The sequence below is a fragment of the Populus euphratica genome, unplaced genomic scaffold, assembly GCF_000495115.2.
Source record: "Populus euphratica unplaced genomic scaffold, PopEup_1.0 scaffold24.1, whole genome shotgun sequence".
Classification (NCBI taxonomy): Eukaryota; Viridiplantae; Streptophyta; class Magnoliopsida; order Malpighiales; family Salicaceae; genus Populus; species Populus euphratica.
In genome coordinates this window covers 278,023-295,845 of record NW_011499893.1, presented here as the reverse complement: position 1 = coordinate 295,845, position 17,823 = coordinate 278,023, and the positions used below count along the sequence as shown (strand labels likewise).

Below are 17,823 nucleotides of genomic sequence, written 5' to 3'. Positions count from 1 at the left end.
TCTTCATTGTTTACATTTTCTTGGCAGCTGCTGACTGAGAGTGAAAGACAAAGGATGACGAAGCTGGAAGAACTGAGCAAGATTATCTCTGCCTTCTAGGATCTCACAGCGAGATATTGTATTCATTACGTGCTGATTTTTCCTTAAAATACTTCTTTTTTTTTTTTATGTGCTTCGTTCAATGATGTTGTGTTTCTTCATTGAATTTAACTTTAGTTCAAATTAGTAGCCAAAAGCTAGCCCTGCGCTAAAACCATAAAGGTCCGACTTGAATGCAAAGAAATGCAATACCATGGATCAGGGATTGATTAAATTCATTGTCTTTCTTTGTAAACCCATTTTAGAGATTAAGGAGATTAGGGAAAAGCATGTTTGATCCACTTGTAATTCATGTATTATGAATCAATCAAGAAGAAAATTTTATCTTATCATAATAACAATTGGCTTCCACGACTCACAATTCAAAAGCCCTTATGATTTATAATCTTTACCAGTATAAATTATATACTTACACAGTGATTCAATCAATTGTTACTTTCATATTTGTTCGATCAATTCACAAGTTATAATTTAAAGTAATTTTTATGTGAATTGGAAACGTAATCAATAGCCTAATATGTTTCAAACAGTCACATTCCAAAGAAAAACAATTTAAAAAGGTATAAAAAAAGAGAGAGAAAATTATAAGACAGAGAGTTATTGACCTACTGGTTTACATATCATCTGCTTTCGTTCACCCAAAGCAATGCAAATTTTCCAGTTTGATAGAGTTACCATGAGATACAAACTCCTACAACGATTTTGACACAAAGGGCATTCCCATATTGTTTTTCAATCAGATGAAAGCTGTTTGTACTCTTCCAGCAACTTTGGGATATCATCCATACGCAACTGAAATTCCACAATCAGCGACGAGCATGAGATTAGGGAAGCATTAAGGAGAAGCACGAATACTGAAAATGGATAATGGTGATGTTCCGTATAGGAACTCATCACACTTAGGATTATATCTTCACAACGGGCATTCATGTATTCATTCTATAAACTGATCTTCATTGAATACAGAAAAGAGTTCATTTGGTATTTTCTGGTAGAACAATATTTAATTGCATGTTATGTTCATTAGTGAGGTATAGTAATTGATCCAGCACCCTTATCACCTGATTTACTCCAAGATTTCCAGCATTATCCATGAAACCTAGGACGTGTCTAAATTGTCTAAAAATTTGCAAAAAATCAACTAAAATGACAAACAAGAAGCCCATTGATTTACACAACTCGTACCTTAGAAGCACTTTTAATGTGATAAAACCGATGAGAGTCTTTCCCAGGAAAATGAGATTCCGTGGAGGTTAAATCAGCACCACCATTTGCTCTGTCACAGACATGCACAAACTTCAAGATGAATGCACAGCTTTTTACATAGACAACTTGAAGATTAACTGAGGATCCACACTGCTGGCAACTGAAAACACTACTAATTGTAGACCACAACTACTGTGACATTTTGAGGCAAGTGAACTGACAAATACATGCTGAGGATCAGGTCATTCTTACAAGTAATGGCGAGTAATCAGGCGTTGGTAATCACGAAGCAAGGGCCCTAGCTCCTTGAGCTTTACTGAACTTGGTGCAGACTTCCTCCAGTGATCACGGACTGCCTGAATTTCCTTCTTCAATCACGGAGAATTTTATAAGTGGAGTATGCAAAATACTGAAATCATAAAATATAGATAGTTGGGAAAAACCTGTCCATTATTGGAAACTTCATCTCCAATCAGCCCTGAGGCAAGTTCAAGAAATTCTCTGTCTTCCAGCTCATCTACAATTTGAAGCCCGGAACTAGAGACCGAAGCTGAAATTTCTAGTCTCTTTTGTAATTCTAATATAGCAGATCCTTCGCTTTGGCTTTCCTGTGAAACATTTTGCAGGGCATTTACATATTTAAGGGGAAAATAAACTGACCTGATCAATACATGATAAAATAACAACAGTAAGTAAAATTTTTAAGTCCTGGTGTATATTGATTCCTATTCAGAGCTTCATTTCGGATAGTACAGGCAGTCAAACTTTACAAATGGCAGACATAAGACTCACGAAAAATTCCAAACTGCACCTGTACCATATAATAAATTTCGAATTGAACCCAGGTTGATTCTGAAAACTGGAACTGCTTAAGCTAACAAAGCTGATACTAGCTAACTTAGGTTAGTCTAATCAAAAGGCAAAAAAAAACAAAAAACAAAAAAGAGATCCTTGGGGAGCTACTTGACCAAATGGCTGTTAAAGAGTTTATAAAATTAAGGAGCTGAGATGGGCCATTGCCTTTTTACCTTGCGTGAATGGACACTATCATCCCTATTTGGTGGAAGAGCTTCTAGTGGAGATCGTTTTGCAATTGGGTCCCCTGCAAAACAGATAAGAAGGGGCAACAAAGTAGCAACGTTATTGGCTACATAAAAAATAAAACTCTGGACAACAGAATAAACTGATCAATTGTACTCCAACACAAATCAATGATAACTTGGATTTGTGAAATTGTTTAATCCTGCAATCTTGCTCCTTTCTCATGTGATCTTCTTTTGCAAATCAGTGTTTTGTCAAATGTCGATATATAGTATGTTCCTCTTCATTCATCAGAATTGCTAAATTCTTCTTTTGTTTCAAATATTGCTTTCACAAGACTTAATTATGTTTTGTCAATAACAAAAAATTGTTTACTTTGTTCAACAAATTGTGAAAAAAAAAATGAAGAAGATTAAAAATTCATTAACAAATCAGAACACACAACTCTGTCTTCTATTAGTAAATCTGGACATCCTATATTAAATTTCTCATGTTATTTACGATTCCATGCCATAGTTGTTGACTCTTCACTCACATGCCATGGCTGTTAGGCCTCCAATATTTTGCACAGAAAACTGGAACAGAAAAAACTTTGATGCATAGAATAATTGATAACTCAATCAGGGAACCCCCAAGAGTAAAAGGGCCATTTATGACTTAACCACAATCAATGGAGTTCGAGGACATGCACATTACTTAAAAGAAAATCTAGTACCTTCTGGAACCAACCACCATAAATCTCCAAAAGTTGACTTCCCATCAAAGCCTCCAAATAACAGATATCGTGAACCAACACATGTTATAGAGTGGTATGCCCGAGCAGGAGGAGGATCGCCACTAGTAGGTAAGCGCCTCCACTGTGCAGACACTGAAGAAGGAACAAACAGATTTAAACATATAGCCAGGAGAAGAAAAGGTGTATAGGAGGCAGAGAAGAAGTAAAACGTTTCAAAATCACCTTGTGGCAAAGAATGGTGAAACAGGAAAAGAAAGAAGACAGCGATTACCACACGCACACACAAATTGTGAAGGCCAATCATTTGGATCAATAATCTAGAAACTTTTCCATAGTATTCTTCATTATATAACTATATCCATCAGCAGTAGCAGGTAAGTCCACTTATATGGTCAGTCCATTCACAATTAACAACACCTTCAATTATTTATATCTTACACTATGTCTAAAGAGTTCAAGAAAGAATTTCAAGAAGCACATACCCCTGTCTAAAACAATGCAGTCGTTGTAATAAATGTCATAACGACTCAACCAACCACCAGTACCATGCCCTCCAAACAGCAAGAGCTGAAAAGATAAAGTTTTAGTAGCCAGAACTGCTAACTATCAATAGAGAACTTTCATAAAATGATCAATTCATCACATAAAAGACTATAAGTCACAGGCCAATCAGTGCAATGTGGCCATAAAATTACTTGCCAAGGAACATGGGTATTAGAAGTTCAAGAACATGTTTCCTCGTGAAATATCTACTTGAAGGTGAACTGTAATTTCTGCTACCCACAAACCTGGGTCAGCAAGCATCTTCTCTTTTATCAACTTACTACACAAACATGATTGCATTGTGTAACACCAGAAACAACCCCAGATATTATACTACTCAAAATACACTCCATGTAATATTAACACATACATGCAAATTGAGGCAGAGCAATAACCAATAGCAGCATGTAAAAGAAATAGCAAACGGAATAGGAACAAATGCAAATGTAATTACATAGTGGCCTCCAGAAGTTACAGTATGACCACAACGAGGAGATGGTGCTTGACCGGGAAGCTTCAGCTGTGTCCACCCTGGTGTTTCATTCTCTTCCTTGCACAACAAAAACATAAAATTAACTCAAATTAATTGATTGACAATACTCAAGAGTTAATCAACAATAGAATGTCAAAGGGAAAACTTTCAAGCTCTTGAGAAAACAACAAATGTATAATTTAAAGAAATAACTAGGACATGGAACTTGCAGCATCTTATGTAAAAGAATGGGGCAAAATGACCAGAATAGAATATGAAAGTTTGATGAGATAAGGAGCTTTACTATGCACAATCTAAAGCAGCGCTAAAAAGTATTATCTAAAATATAATGGATGAAATGTATATGCATCTTCAACTTAAGATGCTGAAAAGAGTTGATGCTCAACCTTCCTCGATAAGACCCTTCAGAGCCCATAAATCCCCCATGATTGGTCCGCCGCCACCTATCAAAGTTGAGAACCTTCCAGTCAATTAATAGTAACTTATATGAATTGAATAATGAAACCCAGTTATCAAACAAAGATAAACAGTGCTGCATCACCTCTTCCACCATAGACAAGCAATCGTTTCTCAACCATGGTAGCTGTATGGCCACATCTAGGTGGAGGCAATGTTCCTGTAACTGCCAGCTCCATCCACTCAAGTGACACTGTTTAAACAAGCATTCTCATAAAAACACAATAACCGAATTTGAAACGAAATAAAAAGTCACCCTAATAAAATGCCAGTAGACACGGGGAGAGATTCCAAAGCCAGAGAGCAGAGAATTTACTTGTGTCCAGGACATAGATATCTGACAACCACTTCTTGCCATCCCAGCCACCATGCCTGCATTAAAAAATATTTCTCATTAACTCCATCTCGCTGTAATGAACTACACAATATACTAAAATACTTACATGACAATCTTCCGGTTTCCAATTGACGAGGCTGCAGCAAAATCCCTCGGTGAAGGCAAGTCACCCAAACTGGTCAACTCTGACCATTGCCATATCTCTGAAGCAATTATATTCAAACCATTACGTCACAAATACATAAATTCACTAAACCCCATTTCACTGATGAAACAAACTATCAAACCAATAGCACAAATACATATATACATTCATCCTTACCGGTATCAAGAACCCAAAAATCACCCAACCTGGACATCGATCAAACAAATACCATCATCAATCAAAACACAAATGGTGCACACTGCGGCGTTACAGACAAGATTTGCAATGCACAAACCTTTTATTACTGAACCGGCCACCGAAAATGAACATATTGCAATCAATAGAAACAGCAACATGAAATGCTCTAGCACTAGGTCCCACTTGTCCATCATCAGACCCACTTCCACTACACTCTGGCTTAAACCATAATTTATTCTCTAAACAACAAATCAAATCAACACTAATTCAGCACTTGATAACTCTTTTCAGACAAAACAAATTTTATGACAACGTCAGTACCCAGATCATAAACAGTGATTTCGGAGAGAAACTTCTTGTCGACAAGTCCACCAAACACAACCAGCTTCGATTTTCCGACAATAACAGCGGTGTGACCACTGTTTTGTAATATAGAAAAAATCACTGACTCGATCAAAAAAAATAATTAAAAACATCAAGAGAGAGAGAGGAGTACCTGCGAGGTTGAGGCAAGGTACCGGAGAAGTCAGAGGGAGAAGCTTGAATCCAGTGATACATTTTTGGCTCTGGCTATGAAGTTTCTGTTGGACTGGTAAGTGAAGAAAAGAAAGAGAGGGGGATCAAACTGAACTGCCGTTGATCATGAATTTCTTTTTTACGTGAATAAATTTTATTGGGAGCTGGGCTATGCGGGCCAAGCCCGGATACCAACAATTTAATTAAGAAAAAAGCTTGTTGTTGCCCAGATATGAAGCCTGGCCCATTAATAATTTTTGAGTCAAATATAAATTATTACGGGTCTTAAGCTTATTGTAAACTTTCCTTTTTTCCTCTAATTAAGGTGTTTTCAGATTAGTTTATAGGTAATTCATCAATTTATTGTGTAATTGTTAAACCTTCCCCAACTAAGTGGGTTGATTTGAAATCTTGCTCTTGGCATTCAAAGGCCATAAGGTGTCTACAAATAATAAAAGCAATAAATCTTGGCATTCAAAGGCCATAAGGTGTCTAAAAATAATAGAAGTAAATATATTTTTCATTATTTTCTAACCCAATTAAGCGAGTTTATTCTGAAATTTTAAGACTTGATATATTTTATTTATCTCTATCATGAAAAATAACCAAATTCTATCCACAACAGGCAAATATTAACAACTCACTCGTATGATCCGATACTATTGCTTAATTTATACTCTGTTATTGAATTTCAAATCAAGAATAGCAAGAACATGGTGTCTTCCCTTACTGATTAAAGTTTTATTGCAGACACAATAATAGCAAATGTGGGATCCGAAAAGTTGGATTGGACCAACCTAAAAGGGATTGTGTGTTTTCCTGCCAACAAGATGAACCAAATCATTTACTACCTCGTCTATTTCTTGGCCTGCCTTGTCTCTTATGCAGTCACTCAATTCTCTGGCTTTCTTCCTCAGATGCTCTCCTGTTCTCTCCCCTGCCAAATCTCTGATCACTCTTGCTACCTCTTCTCTCTCAATTTTACCATTCTTGTCTCTCTTGATTTCCAAACCAACTCCTATCTCCACAAGAAATTCAGCATTCAGAGGCTGATCAATATGCATGGGCATCGCTATCAATGGAACACCAAATTTCATGCTTTCCAACACAGAACCCCATCCACAATGGCTCAAGAATCCTCCAATGCTAGGATGACTCAAGATTCTCTTCTGCGGAGCCCATTCCTCAACTATCAATCCCCTTTCTGAAACCATCTCAATGAAACCCTCGGGCAAGGCTTCTCTTGCACTGATTTCCTCTCCTCGAGGAAACCTAAGGACCCATATAAAGTCTACATTGCTGAGCAGTAGGCCAAGTGCTAGCTCTTCCCTATCCTCCTTTGACAGATAATTCTCACTGCCAAATGCCACATAAATGACTGACGAACATGGGTCTCTCCTGTTAAGCCATTCCGTGATTTCCGTCTTTTTATCATCTTCTGCAATAGGGTCTTGAACAAGTGGACCGACTGGCAAAACCCTCTTCATGGTTACAGCTGAAAGATCATCTAAGTATTTGCCCTCAATCTCTCTCGAACTCCTGACCAACATGATTCCAGAGGATTGTTCCAGGTGCTGAAGAATTCTGTCTCTAATGAAAAGAAAATCTTTCGCAGAATCTTGAATAACAACACCTGACTTCTTGAAGGCATGAACTGCAACAGAATTTGCCTTATTGCCACTAACCACGAACTGAACGAAGGCATGAACTGCAACAGAATTTGCCTTGTTGCCACTGACCACGAACTGAATAGTTGGGATATTCAGTGATAAAGCCAGTGCTGGAGCCCATGGTTGAAAGAAATCACAAATAAGAAGATCTGGCCTTAATGTTGTCAAAATGCCGGAGAAGCTACTGCTTGCCGTATCAAATGCTTGCATCAAGTTTCCCAGGAGATGATTCGGCAGGCCTTTGGTTGTGTGGTAATGAGGAGGAAGGTCAGGCGATGATGGAAGATGAAGCTCTACAAGCTGTATTGAAGGGAAGTTCATCTCCAGTAGGTTTTCTTTGATATGGCCAAGGTTAGCAGGCGATGAACAAAGATAAATGTAAAAGTTTCTCTCGGAAAGCTTCTTGGCTAGCTCCAAGAAAGGATGAATATGACTATATGCTAACCATGGAAACATTAGAACCCTCACAACCCTCCTATTTGTGGCATCCATATGGGCTTGGTACTGCTCTTTCTTGATTTTGCCACTAATTAGATGGACAAGAAATAGTAGGAGTGTGGGGATAAGGCTATGGGCCAATGGCACCCTCTTGTTTGTAAATTTTTTGCAGGATGTACATGCATTTAAAGAAGAATTAAATGTACGGACAAAAAATGCTGATTAAATAACAAAGTGAAAAATATTTGTTAATGATCGAGTTTGGATACCAAGTTTTCGTAAAATATTTAACAAATTATGATGATGCATGCAAATCCATATTGAATCTTTTTGATAATGAAATTGTTCGACAAAAAAAGTTTAATCTTCCTCAAAGTCAGATAAAAAAACGAAAGCAAAAGGATATATATATATGTATATATATATATATATATATATATAAAAAAAAAAACTTAGAGATATAAGTATAAGAATTTATATCTTTATTTTTTCCTTAATCAAATATATTTTTATTTTTTTTATATTTGTTTTCTCCTGCCATATTAACCAAATACAATATCGAAGATTGAGATTAAACAAGGTTATGAAAGGATTGGCAAGCTTTAATTACAAGTCCAAATTTCTGGCCCAACTATATTTTTCTTGCTTTCAATTTGTCATAGGATGCTTATTTTTTTATTGATGAAGTATGGTGATCTAAAGTCAGGTGAACACCGTGTTGAGGGGGTCAGTAGCACAAAGCTACTAGTAACTACACCCAGCCATGTTCATTTACTTCGCGTTATTCAGATCCAAAGCTTGACTAGCAGCTGGCTGCAGAATCAAACAAGATGAGATTATTTTGGAGGAGGAGGTCCAGAGCTCTGACTAAAGAGGTATATTTGCTTCCCGGCCACAAAGTTTGACAAGCTCATTTACTACCTCATCCATATCTCCATCTTCTTTGCCTCTTATACTGTCTTTCAATTCTCTGACTTTTCTTCTCACCTGCTCTCCTGTTTCCTCCGCAACCACTTCTCTGACCACTTTTGCAACCTCTTCTTTTCCAAGTTTGCCGTTCTGCTCTCTCTTGATCTCCAAAGCAACACCAACCTCTTGTAAAAGCTTGGCATTACATGGTTGATCAACATGCATAGGCATGGCTATTATTGGAACACCGGTTTTCATGCTTTCTATTATAGAACCCCAGCCACAATGACTCAAAAACCCACCAATGCTAGGATGATCCAAGATTCTCTTCTGGGGAGCCCAGTCTTCAATCAAAAATCCCTTTTCTGCAACCATCTCAACAAGCCCCTCTGGCAAAGCTTCTTCTGCACTTATTTTCTCTCCCTGAGGAAAACTGAGGACCCATATAAAACTTACATTGCTAAGCAGCAATCCATGAGCTAGCTCTTCTCTGTCTTCCTTGGACAAGTAACACTCACTGCCAAAAGAAACAAACAAGACCGAGCATGGGTCTTTCTTGTTGAGCCATTCTATGATTTCTGTTTTCTCATCTTCTTCCTCGCTAAGTTCCTGAACAAGTGGACCCACTAGCACAATCTTCTTCATGGCTAGCACTGAGAGTTCATCTACATATTTTCCCTCTAACTCCCTAAGACTTCTAATCAGCATGAGATTACTGGATCCTTCCAAGCATTGAAGAAGACGATCTTGAAGCGTGAGGTTATCGTTTTCATAATCATATTCATGTGGATAATTAGACCGCAAGGGGAGAGCAGTGCTACCTGATATCTTCACGAGATCAAGCAGAAAACAGTAAGGCATAGCAGCACTAACCATGAACAGAACGGTTGGGATTTTAAGTGATAAAGCCTTTGCAGGAGCCCATGGCTGTAAGAAATCAGAAATGAGCAAGTCCGGCTTTAATGCAGTCAAGATTCCGGAGAAGCTACATCTTGACATATCAAGGGCTTTCATCAAGTTGCTCAAGAGATGTCGGGGCAGACCTTTGGTCGTGTGGTTGTGAGGAGGAAGCTCGGGCAATGATGGAAGATGGAGTTCTACAAATTCTACTGAAGGTTCTTTCTCTTTGATATGTGCAAGATTAGCAGGGGTTGAACAGAGGTAAATGTAGAAGTTACTCTTTGAGAGCTTCTTGGCCAGCTCCAAGAAGGCATGTATGTGACTATAAGCTAACCATGGAAACATTAGAACTCGAATATTGCTCTTACTTGAGGTATCCATCAAGATCAACCTTGCGATCTTTCTTGATTTTGGGCTGGTAGAAGATGAAAGTAAAGTAGAAGAGGAGAGGGGAGTCTTAAAAGGAGCGAAGAATAATCTTAATTTTTCCAACCAAAGTCAAATCATATCATTAAGAGAGAAATGTATAGTTTCTAGCCAAGAATAAACAATGTGCGGATATAAAGTATAAACAATGTAGATGTGTAGAAAAATCTTACTATATTTTTAATGATGGATCATTTCTCTCGGTGCTGAATACCACTTGCAAGTTATTAAACTCATGTTTAATTATAAGTCAGGTAGATTAACTTGAATTAATTTAATTTAATTTAATTAAAAATAACATTTAAAATATATATATATATAAGTTGAAACAATATAGTTTTTTCTAAAGAAAAAAATTAAAATGAGTTTTATTAAATTATAGATTAACTTGTCTAGTAGATTATATTTAAATCAGATTAATTTGCACCATGTTTAATTTAAAATCTAATTCATATTAGATTCGAGTTAATAGATCACTGAATTAACTAAATTAATTCACTAAACTTAGTTTAATAACATGATAGATTTTTTAAACCACCAAATACAAATGTTCAACAAGCACGATGATAGTTAGGGACTATGTAGTCTTTGATGGACATCTGTCCCAAAATAGGACCATCCCAAGCAGGCCAGCACAGAGAGGAGACATTATTCTATCAATTTATTTATTTATATGTAGAAAAATTTCTTTCTAGTAGCTTGACTTTAATTTGAAATATAGAGGTGGGTGTTTGGTTTAGCTGATAGCTATTATGAGTTTTTTATATATATTAAATCTTCAAATTTAAATATATAATTAAAAAGATATTTTTAAAATTATAAAAAAATATTAATCTAGATATAAATTATAAAAAAATCATTTAATTAAAAAAATCATGTATTTCCAGGCTAACCCGTTGACCTATTTTATTAGGGCTCACATGGAGTCTGTCTTGGTAAGCCCCCGTGGCTGGGCTTCTATTTTTATTTTTATTTTTACAATTAAAAAAAATTAAATGATATGTTGTCTCATGTGTGAAGATTTTGGCTATTTTTTTACCCAGAACAAATTCGTTTGGATCCAAAATCAGCGCGCCCCATTCGATCCGGCAAACCAAAAGAGTCCCCAAACTATTTTATTAATTTGTTCATCAGGTCTTCAAACTATTAAAAGTTCCTAGTTATTAATTTCATATATTTTTTTGGAAATTAGATCAATTTATTCTTAACTTGTCTCTAAAAATCTAATTATTTTTAATTTATTTTTATATTTTTTAACATATAGTTCCATCTAAACCGATAGAAATGCACTTGTATGGAAAGTCAAATTTAGCCAACTCTATTAGAAAAAATAATTTTAAAAGGAAGAATTGTGATTTGGTGTTAATCATGGAAGAGCATTTTTTCAATTTGAACAAAAGGGTGTTTTAAAAAAAACCTACTCGTTTAGAAACTGATTAGAAGCCATTATACTTGCAAAGATAAATTAAAGCAATATACGATGAACTAGCTCCTAAGAAATTTAGACAAAAAACCGGTGCTTCCTGTTTTAAATTCGGACGCCTTTATTCAAGATTTTCACAAGTTATTTGTGCACGGGTATAAGTAGGAGTGAGAAAAAAAATTAAAAAATTAATTAAATTGAAAAAATTAAAAAGATAATTGAAAAGGTTAAATCATAAAAAAACTTATTCAAATTTAAATTTATTTTTTTATAAAATAATAAAATAATTAGCTTAATTAAAATCAATCCGTTTAAAAGAAAATATTAATTTTTTTTTTTAATAATAACCAAACTAGATTGAGAATAATCATCCTAGATATATACTACATCCAGTAAACTTGAAAACAAAATAATTTCTTTTAACACTAGAGTATGCAATCAAAAAATCATTTACTTTTATTTTTTATCTTAAATTATTACACCAACTAGACATATCACTGTTTTAAAATCTCAACTGATTTATAATTTGGATGTCTAGGAATTTAGACGGGTTAAATTTTAATAAAAAAATAATGAACTTAATATAATTTGATTAAAAATTATGTTTGATTGATAACTTCATCGACTTATAAAAAATCTACTTAAAACTTATTAATTTATTTTTAAAAAATAATGTGGTTAAATTTTAATAAAAAAAATAATAAACTTAATAGAATTTGATTAAAAATTAAGTTTGATCGGTAACTTCATCGACTTATAAAAAATCTAATTAACTTATTAATTTATTTTTAAAAAATAATGTTAATTTTTTACCTATAAAATAAAAATAAAAAATTAATGATCCAGAATTAACTTGAACCATGATTCGGTACTTGATTTGAATCTACTCTCGGGACATGGAGATGGTTCACACCTTGCTGTTATCTGTCATGATGATCCAATTACCAATAAGATGTCAGCTTGTTGATGGAGGTTCATGGTCCGAAAAAAAGAACAGAGATTAGATCAAATTAGAAATGAACCAAATAAAAGAATTCCGAAGAAAAAACAGAGAACCTGGATCCTCAATGGCATTTTATATTTTATTTTCCATCTCAAATTCCCTTCTTTTTTTTTTTTTTGCGGGTAAACTCGTTATAAAATTAGAGAACTAATAATTTTATTATCCATGGTGTTTATCCAGTGAAATGGTTATTACAGCAATAAAATAAAAGATATAACCATAGGAAAGGATGTCCAAACAAATATATAAGATGGCAATGGTCCCATCATTGCTCAAAATGGTCTCAAAAAAGAAGCTTCTTTGTTCGTTCCCAACATACCCAAATTCTATCTCTCTCCATAGTTTTAGTGAAAGTAAAAGTCTTGATTGCCATTTCAATTCCATGATGATGGAGTTCTAGTTTCTGTCGATTTCCAACAAGGTAGGTCCCGGCATCATCTTCTTTGTGTAAATCACACTCTTAGGTTTGGTTTTAATTTCTTTTATTTTTTGGTTACTTTAAAAGTTTAATTACTAAAATGGAAGTTCATTTTCTATTTCCTTTTTGGCGCAGGAGCTAGTTTTTGCTTTCTGGGTCTTTGGTTTTGGGTTTGTATTGTGAAGATATGAATAATTCTGATCAAGAGAATCAAGATCAGAGGTAAAATCCTTTCTCTCTTTTATTTTTTTTTGCGTGGTTTTGGTCTCGTGAGGTACAAGTTTGTGTTTTTTGTGGTTCTGGGTTATTGGGTTAGTTTTATTTGCTTTTGTTGTGTTTATTCGGTTGGTTTCTGAGCTGATTGTCTTTGAATTGGTAGATTCTTGTGAGTTTTTAGAGTAGATTGTATTGCTTTCCATCTTGTTTTGTCTACGAGAAATTGTGGAAGTTAGGGAATGGGGATTTTGGTAGAATATTCATGCTTGTGTGTGCACATTCATGGCTTTAGTTATGAGCACCGAGGTTTTGATTCATTTGTTTAGGGTGGATTAGATTGCTGATAAAATTGTGCAAAAATTGGAGAACTTTTTTAGCTTGGAGTGATATATTGTTCATTGTTTGTGAAACAAGTTAACTGATCGTTATGCTGCTCATTAGCTTAGTTGATATTGAAGTTAGTGTTTTCCAGAAGAGCGACAGAAACCATAAGGTTTCTTTCTTACCATCTTCACCTCTTTTTAGGCAATTGAAAAGAGAGGGTTTTAGAATTATTTTTTTTAAAAAAATAAAAATACTTTGGATTATTTCTGGTGGAGAGGGATAGAGCATACCTTGCCCATGGGTCAGAGAAGCTATTAGTTTTCGATTGATTAGTTACCAGTCAGCTAAAAACTGTTCTGTAGTTTTGGAAATGGCAGTGGTCAAAATTTTTGCTGTGTATTTGGTTGGAAGTTTACCGATTCTTGCTTGAGTTCTCATTGGCTTACCCTCATCCATCAGGACCCAGTCTAGCATGGAGGATTCCACGGCTATAACTATTGAATTTCTTCGGGCACGGTTGCTAGCTGAAAGATCTGTGTCAAGAACTGCAAGACAGAGAGCTGATGAACTAGCAGAAAGAGTATGCTTTGAATTTATTTTTCCGTACTCTTTTTAGGAGGGGGTGGGTTGGTTTTGGGGACTGTACTCTCTTGTTTCTCCTCTATCACCTATTATAAAGTCTAAACTTGTTTAAGAATTAGGTAGCAGAACTGGAGGAACAGCTAAGGATCGTGTCTCTTCAAAGAATGAAGGCTGAGAAAGCAACAGCAGACGTTCTTGCCATCCTGGACAGCAATGGGATCAGTGACGATTCTGAAATCTTTGGTTCTAACTCTGATCAGGATACTCCTTGTGAATCCAAAGTGGGCAAGAAGACTAAACAAGAAGAGAGCTCTGTCATTTCAAAAGTGACAAAATATAAGTTGGAAGAACATTCAGGTCCTGGCCATGATTTTTCCTCATCACAAGGTAGAAACTTGTCTTGGAAAGGTCGCAAGCATAGTCCACGTTCTCTTGAAAAGTGCAAGGATCCATCTCTGAGGAGACGGAGCAGTTTTGCATCTACTAGTTCTTCCCCTAAACATCACCAAGGCAAGTCGTGCCGCCAAGTAAGAAACAAAGAATCAAGGTTAGTTCATCTCACATCTTCAATTATAGTGTGGAACCATAGATTTAAGCAATTGCCCGGCACTCTTTTTTTGCTAATTTATTCCCCTTTTCTGAGCCCAGGAAAGCAGCTCCAATGTGATGCTCTCGTTCTTGTTGTTTTTTCACTATAAACACAACATAGTTTGTCACATCTAGAATTTGTGTAAAAACTTGGAATCAGGTGTAACAATTACCCTTGGAATCACATATCTCTCTCATGCACTGATAAAGTTCTATTTAACACTCTCTGAATAGAATAATACCATGTAGACACCATTTGCTTAATTGTGATTCGAATCAAAGTTTCCACGTTGCCAGGGAAGAAAAATAAGCAATCACTTTGCCAAGTCATTTTCTACTGCAAGTCCCCTAGGTTGTTCGCTTTTTCTAGTTTTTGCATGCAGATGTAGATAACTATTCATTCTGGGTTCTATGCTGTTTATACAACATAAGTAACTAGTTGTTTCAATTGTCAGATTGACAATTGGAGCATTTAGGACCAATCCAGACAAGGTTGATTCTCCAGAAAATGGAGTTGCTACCACATCAGAAGTTCTTCCAAATTGCTCTGAACCTGAGGTGGGAGGAATTGAAAATGGAGAAGAGAAAACTTTACCCCCAATATCAGTTGGCTTAGAAAATGGACAGCGTGCAGATAGTAATGAGCTGGAAGACAATGTGTATGGCAGTGATAGAGACATGGAAAAAGCACTTGAACATCAAGCACAACTCATTGACAGATACAAAGCAATGGAAAAGGTTCAAAGAGAATGGGAAGAGAAATTCAGAGAAAACAATGGCAGTACACCAGTAAGCTTATCGGAACCTATATAACTAATAAACAATTAAATTGCTTTCAGATCAAGTTGATAACATGCCAATGGCATCTGCACATTTTAAATTTAGTGCTTTCTTTGAGGGGAAAAAAGAGTTTCAATGAATAGGAGCAACTTTAAAATAAGGGACAGCTAATACTCTGAAAGAACCGTTAAGATAATTGCTAGAGTACAATGAATTTTAAGCAAACTGTTGAGTATAATAATCTATGTGCTGCAAATGAGAAATGTGCTTAGAATATTCATGTCTGGACTGATGGAATCTGCCTGTAAAATAGTAACGAAAGAAAGGAAATTTTCCTGATGTACTAGTCAATCTGAACTTCTAAATTCTCTTTTCATTCATCGGAATAGTTAAGAAGCAAGTAACCATGCTGATTGATTATGTAAAAAAAAGTAAAATAGTTTCTTTAATTACTTTTCTCTTACCATGAATTCTATTCCCATAAACATTGAATTTTTTATTTTGTTTCTTGGTCATAATGATTTAGGATTCATATGATGCTGGAAACCGCTCAGATGTCACTGAGGAAGGCTATGAGATCAAGGCACAAGTTCAAAAACACACTGGGACCGTAGCTGCCCAATCCAACAGGGCAAAGTCAGAAGTTGAAAAGGCATCTAACATTCAATCTGATGGCATTCTACCACCTTCACATGTTAATATTGGGCAGTTACAGAAATGGAAGAGCAGTAGTGCACCTACTTGTTACAGAAATGGAAGAGCAGTAGTGCACCCACTGAATCCCCAGCTCAAGATTTTGCATTCCAGGCAGAGAAGCGAAAGCAAAATGAAAATGAAGAGAGTCTTGGGAACAATTACCATCCATCTCCACACAGCTCCCATGACCATCCACAGTCACACAGTTCACATGATTCCCCTGGGAGCCAATCTGCAACCAGCTTTCCATCTAATACAGACAGTGGTTTCAGCAAAGGGCAATTTTCTGGGAGGCAAAATGAACTCTATGCATTGGTGCCACATAGAGCATCGAATGAATTGGGTGGTGTGCTGGATGCCCTTAAACTAGCAAGGCAATCGTTGCAACAGAAAATCAGCACATTACCATTAATAGAAGGTGGATCTATTAGAAACCCTGTTGATCCTTCTCTTTCCCCTCCAATACCAGCCGATAAAGTAGATATTCCCCTTGGAAATGCTGGACTTTTCAGACTTCCATTTGATTCTTTGGTTGAAGGCAGCACTCGAAAAAACCTCGCTATTCCTAATGCTGGATTAAGTTTGAGAAACTATTATCCTGATACAGGAGTTCCAGCAGCTGCCAGCAATCGATTTGTCAGCAGATTTCCTACAGTAACTGGATCGAGATTTCCTTCAGCGGATCAATTTCTGGCCAGTCAATCTTACTCGGCAACTGGATCGAGATTTCCTGCAGAGGATCAATTTCTGGCTAGTCAAGATGTCGAGGCTGGATCAAGAATCTCTAGTCAGGGGCCTTTTTTTAATCCTTATTTGGATACAGTTTCACCTCCTTCAGCCAGATATAGTTATCCCACAAATCCCTCTTATCCCGGCCCGATGCCTCAACTGCCCTCAAGGGAACCCCCTTCCTTCCTTCCCAGTACGACTACTGGTGTCCCTCCTGCAGATCATTTCTCATTCCCTGATTATCATATTAGACCAAACATGTATAGATAATAGCTTGCTATTAAACATTCTACTAGGTTTTCGATGATTAGCTTTACCAACAATGTTTCAGGAACAGCGATTTTGTAGCATAATAGTTAAAATCTTGGTCCTTAAAGGGCAAATTTGTATTACCGCTGTATGATTCAGTGTATCATTTGTTGTGAGATGGAATTTTGTAAAAGAGATTCAACCTGCTTCAATTTTTACTCTTGTTTCCCCCTGCACCATTCTATCATCTATTCATCTCTGCAAGCAGCAATCCATTTTCCTTCATTGTGTTAATGCTGGATGTCCTAGAAACACTTATAATTTAAGTTTTTCTATTTCTTTTTCATCACTAGATATTCAGTAGAGTGGGATCTGATGCTCGGTATGTTCCTCCTGAACAGGGACCTGGACAAATGCATGGAGTATAAGACAAACTGGTGGCTTAGGGCTTGATAACTGTAAACGTGTACACATCTACATGTCCAGCAATCCAGAACTCCAGGACTGATTTTGGACGGGAAAGGGTTTAACATGGCTCCCGTGTAAATCCAGTAGTTTTTGTTGGATTCAAAACAACTTTGCACTGCACCTAACAGTCTGCAGATGGCTCTACGCCCCTCCCTTTTTTTTAATTTCTCCTTTCAACAGAGGCGGTTGCTTGCATGCAATAAAAAAAAGTCCCAGTCATAGGCATGAATCTAT

The 17,823-nt window shown here is 36.1% G+C and overlaps 4 protein-coding genes across 7 annotated transcripts; 1 reads left to right on the top strand and 3 right to left on the bottom strand.

The window, feature by feature from the left end:
* Positions 1 to 567: 567 nt before the first annotated feature.
* LOC105131509 (Galactose oxidase/kelch repeat superfamily protein) lies at positions 568 to 5,898 on the bottom strand. Of its 3 annotated transcripts, none has more exons than XM_011034516.1 (16): positions 5,751 to 5,898; positions 5,576 to 5,673; positions 5,352 to 5,493; positions 5,234 to 5,262; positions 5,018 to 5,114; positions 4,891 to 4,946; positions 4,660 to 4,767; positions 4,505 to 4,561; positions 4,080 to 4,171; positions 3,565 to 3,649; positions 3,062 to 3,214; positions 2,334 to 2,407; positions 1,749 to 1,913; positions 1,558 to 1,673; positions 1,285 to 1,375; positions 568 to 891 (listed from the first exon to the last, which is right to left on the bottom strand). In XM_011034516.1, exons 1-16 carry the CDS (start codon positions 5,810 to 5,812, stop codon positions 832 to 834), a joined length of 1,485 nt encoding a protein of 494 aa, XP_011032818.1. In that variant the 5' UTR covers positions 5,813 to 5,898; the 3' UTR covers positions 568 to 831. The 3 variants fall into 3 exon arrangements, with proteins under 3 accessions (XP_011032818.1, XP_011032819.1, XP_011032820.1); XM_011034517.1 differs by having other exon boundaries at positions 1,558 to 1,670; XM_011034518.1 differs by having other exon boundaries at positions 1,558 to 1,661.
* Positions 5,899 to 6,474: 576 nt separating this feature from the next.
* LOC105131508 (crocetin glucoside glucosyltransferase-like) lies at positions 6,475 to 8,039 on the bottom strand. The gene is made up of 2 exons (XM_011034515.1): positions 7,522 to 8,039; positions 6,475 to 7,467 (listed from the first exon to the last, which is right to left on the bottom strand). The coding sequence occupies exons 1-2, from the start codon at positions 7,930 to 7,932 to the stop codon at positions 6,568 to 6,570; spliced, it is 1,311 nt and encodes a 436-aa protein (XP_011032817.1). The 5' UTR covers positions 7,933 to 8,039; the 3' UTR covers positions 6,475 to 6,567.
* A 351-nt stretch (positions 8,040 to 8,390) lies between these two features.
* On the bottom strand, positions 8,391 to 10,240 carry LOC105131507 (crocetin glucoside glucosyltransferase-like). The gene has a single exon (XM_011034514.1). The coding sequence runs from the start codon at positions 10,066 to 10,068 to the stop codon at positions 8,746 to 8,748; it is 1,323 nt and encodes a 440-aa protein (XP_011032816.1). The 5' UTR covers positions 10,069 to 10,240; the 3' UTR covers positions 8,391 to 8,745.
* A 2,533-nt stretch (positions 10,241 to 12,773) lies between these two features.
* LOC105131506 (uncharacterized) lies at positions 12,774 to 17,357 on the top strand. 2 transcript variants are annotated; one of them, XM_011034512.1, is made up of 7 exons: positions 12,774 to 12,960; positions 13,093 to 13,179; positions 13,957 to 14,077; positions 14,199 to 14,626; positions 15,123 to 15,456; positions 15,974 to 16,190; positions 16,223 to 17,357. In XM_011034512.1, exons 2-7 carry the CDS (start codon positions 13,145 to 13,147, stop codon positions 17,140 to 17,142), a joined length of 2,055 nt encoding a protein of 684 aa, XP_011032814.1. In that variant the 5' UTR covers positions 12,774 to 12,960; positions 13,093 to 13,144; the 3' UTR covers positions 17,143 to 17,357. The 2 variants fall into 2 exon arrangements, with proteins under 2 accessions (XP_011032814.1, XP_011032815.1); XM_011034513.1 differs by lacking the exons at positions 12,774 to 12,960; positions 13,093 to 13,179 and having other exon boundaries at positions 13,988 to 14,077; positions 14,193 to 14,626.
* The last annotated feature ends 466 nt before the right edge of the window (positions 17,358 to 17,823 follow it).

Coding starts and splice junctions, on each gene's coding strand:
- LOC105131509 (XM_011034516.1), bottom strand. CDS start 5,812: ATGTATCACTGGATTCAAGCTTCTCCCTCTGACTTCTCCGGTACCTTG. Junction 3,215..3,564: donor CTGCATTGTTTTAGACAGGG/GTATGTGCTTCT, acceptor TTCCTTCTTCAG/TGTCTGCACAGTGGAGGCGC. Junction 1,674..1,748: donor AAGTTTCCAATAATGGACAG/GTTTTTCCCAAC, acceptor CCGTGATTGAAG/AAGGAAATTCAGGCAGTCCG.
- LOC105131508 (XM_011034515.1), bottom strand. CDS start 7,932: ATGGATGCCACAAATAGGAGGGTTGTGAGGGTTCTAATGTTTCCATGG. Junction 7,468..7,521: donor TATCACTGAATATCCCAACT/ATTCAGTTCGTG, acceptor GTTCATGCCTTC/GTTCAGTTCGTGGTTAGTGG.
- LOC105131507 (XM_011034514.1), bottom strand. CDS start 10,068: ATGGATACCTCAAGTAAGAGCAATATTCGAGTTCTAATGTTTCCATGG.
- LOC105131506 (XM_011034512.1), top strand. CDS start 13,145: ATGAATAATTCTGATCAAGAGAATCAAGATCAGAG. Junction 14,627..15,122: donor GTAAGAAACAAAGAATCAAG/GTTAGTTCATCT, acceptor TTCAATTGTCAG/ATTGACAATTGGAGCATTTA. Junction 15,457..15,973: donor AAAACAATGGCAGTACACCA/GTAAGCTTATCG, acceptor ATAATGATTTAG/GATTCATATGATGCTGGAAA.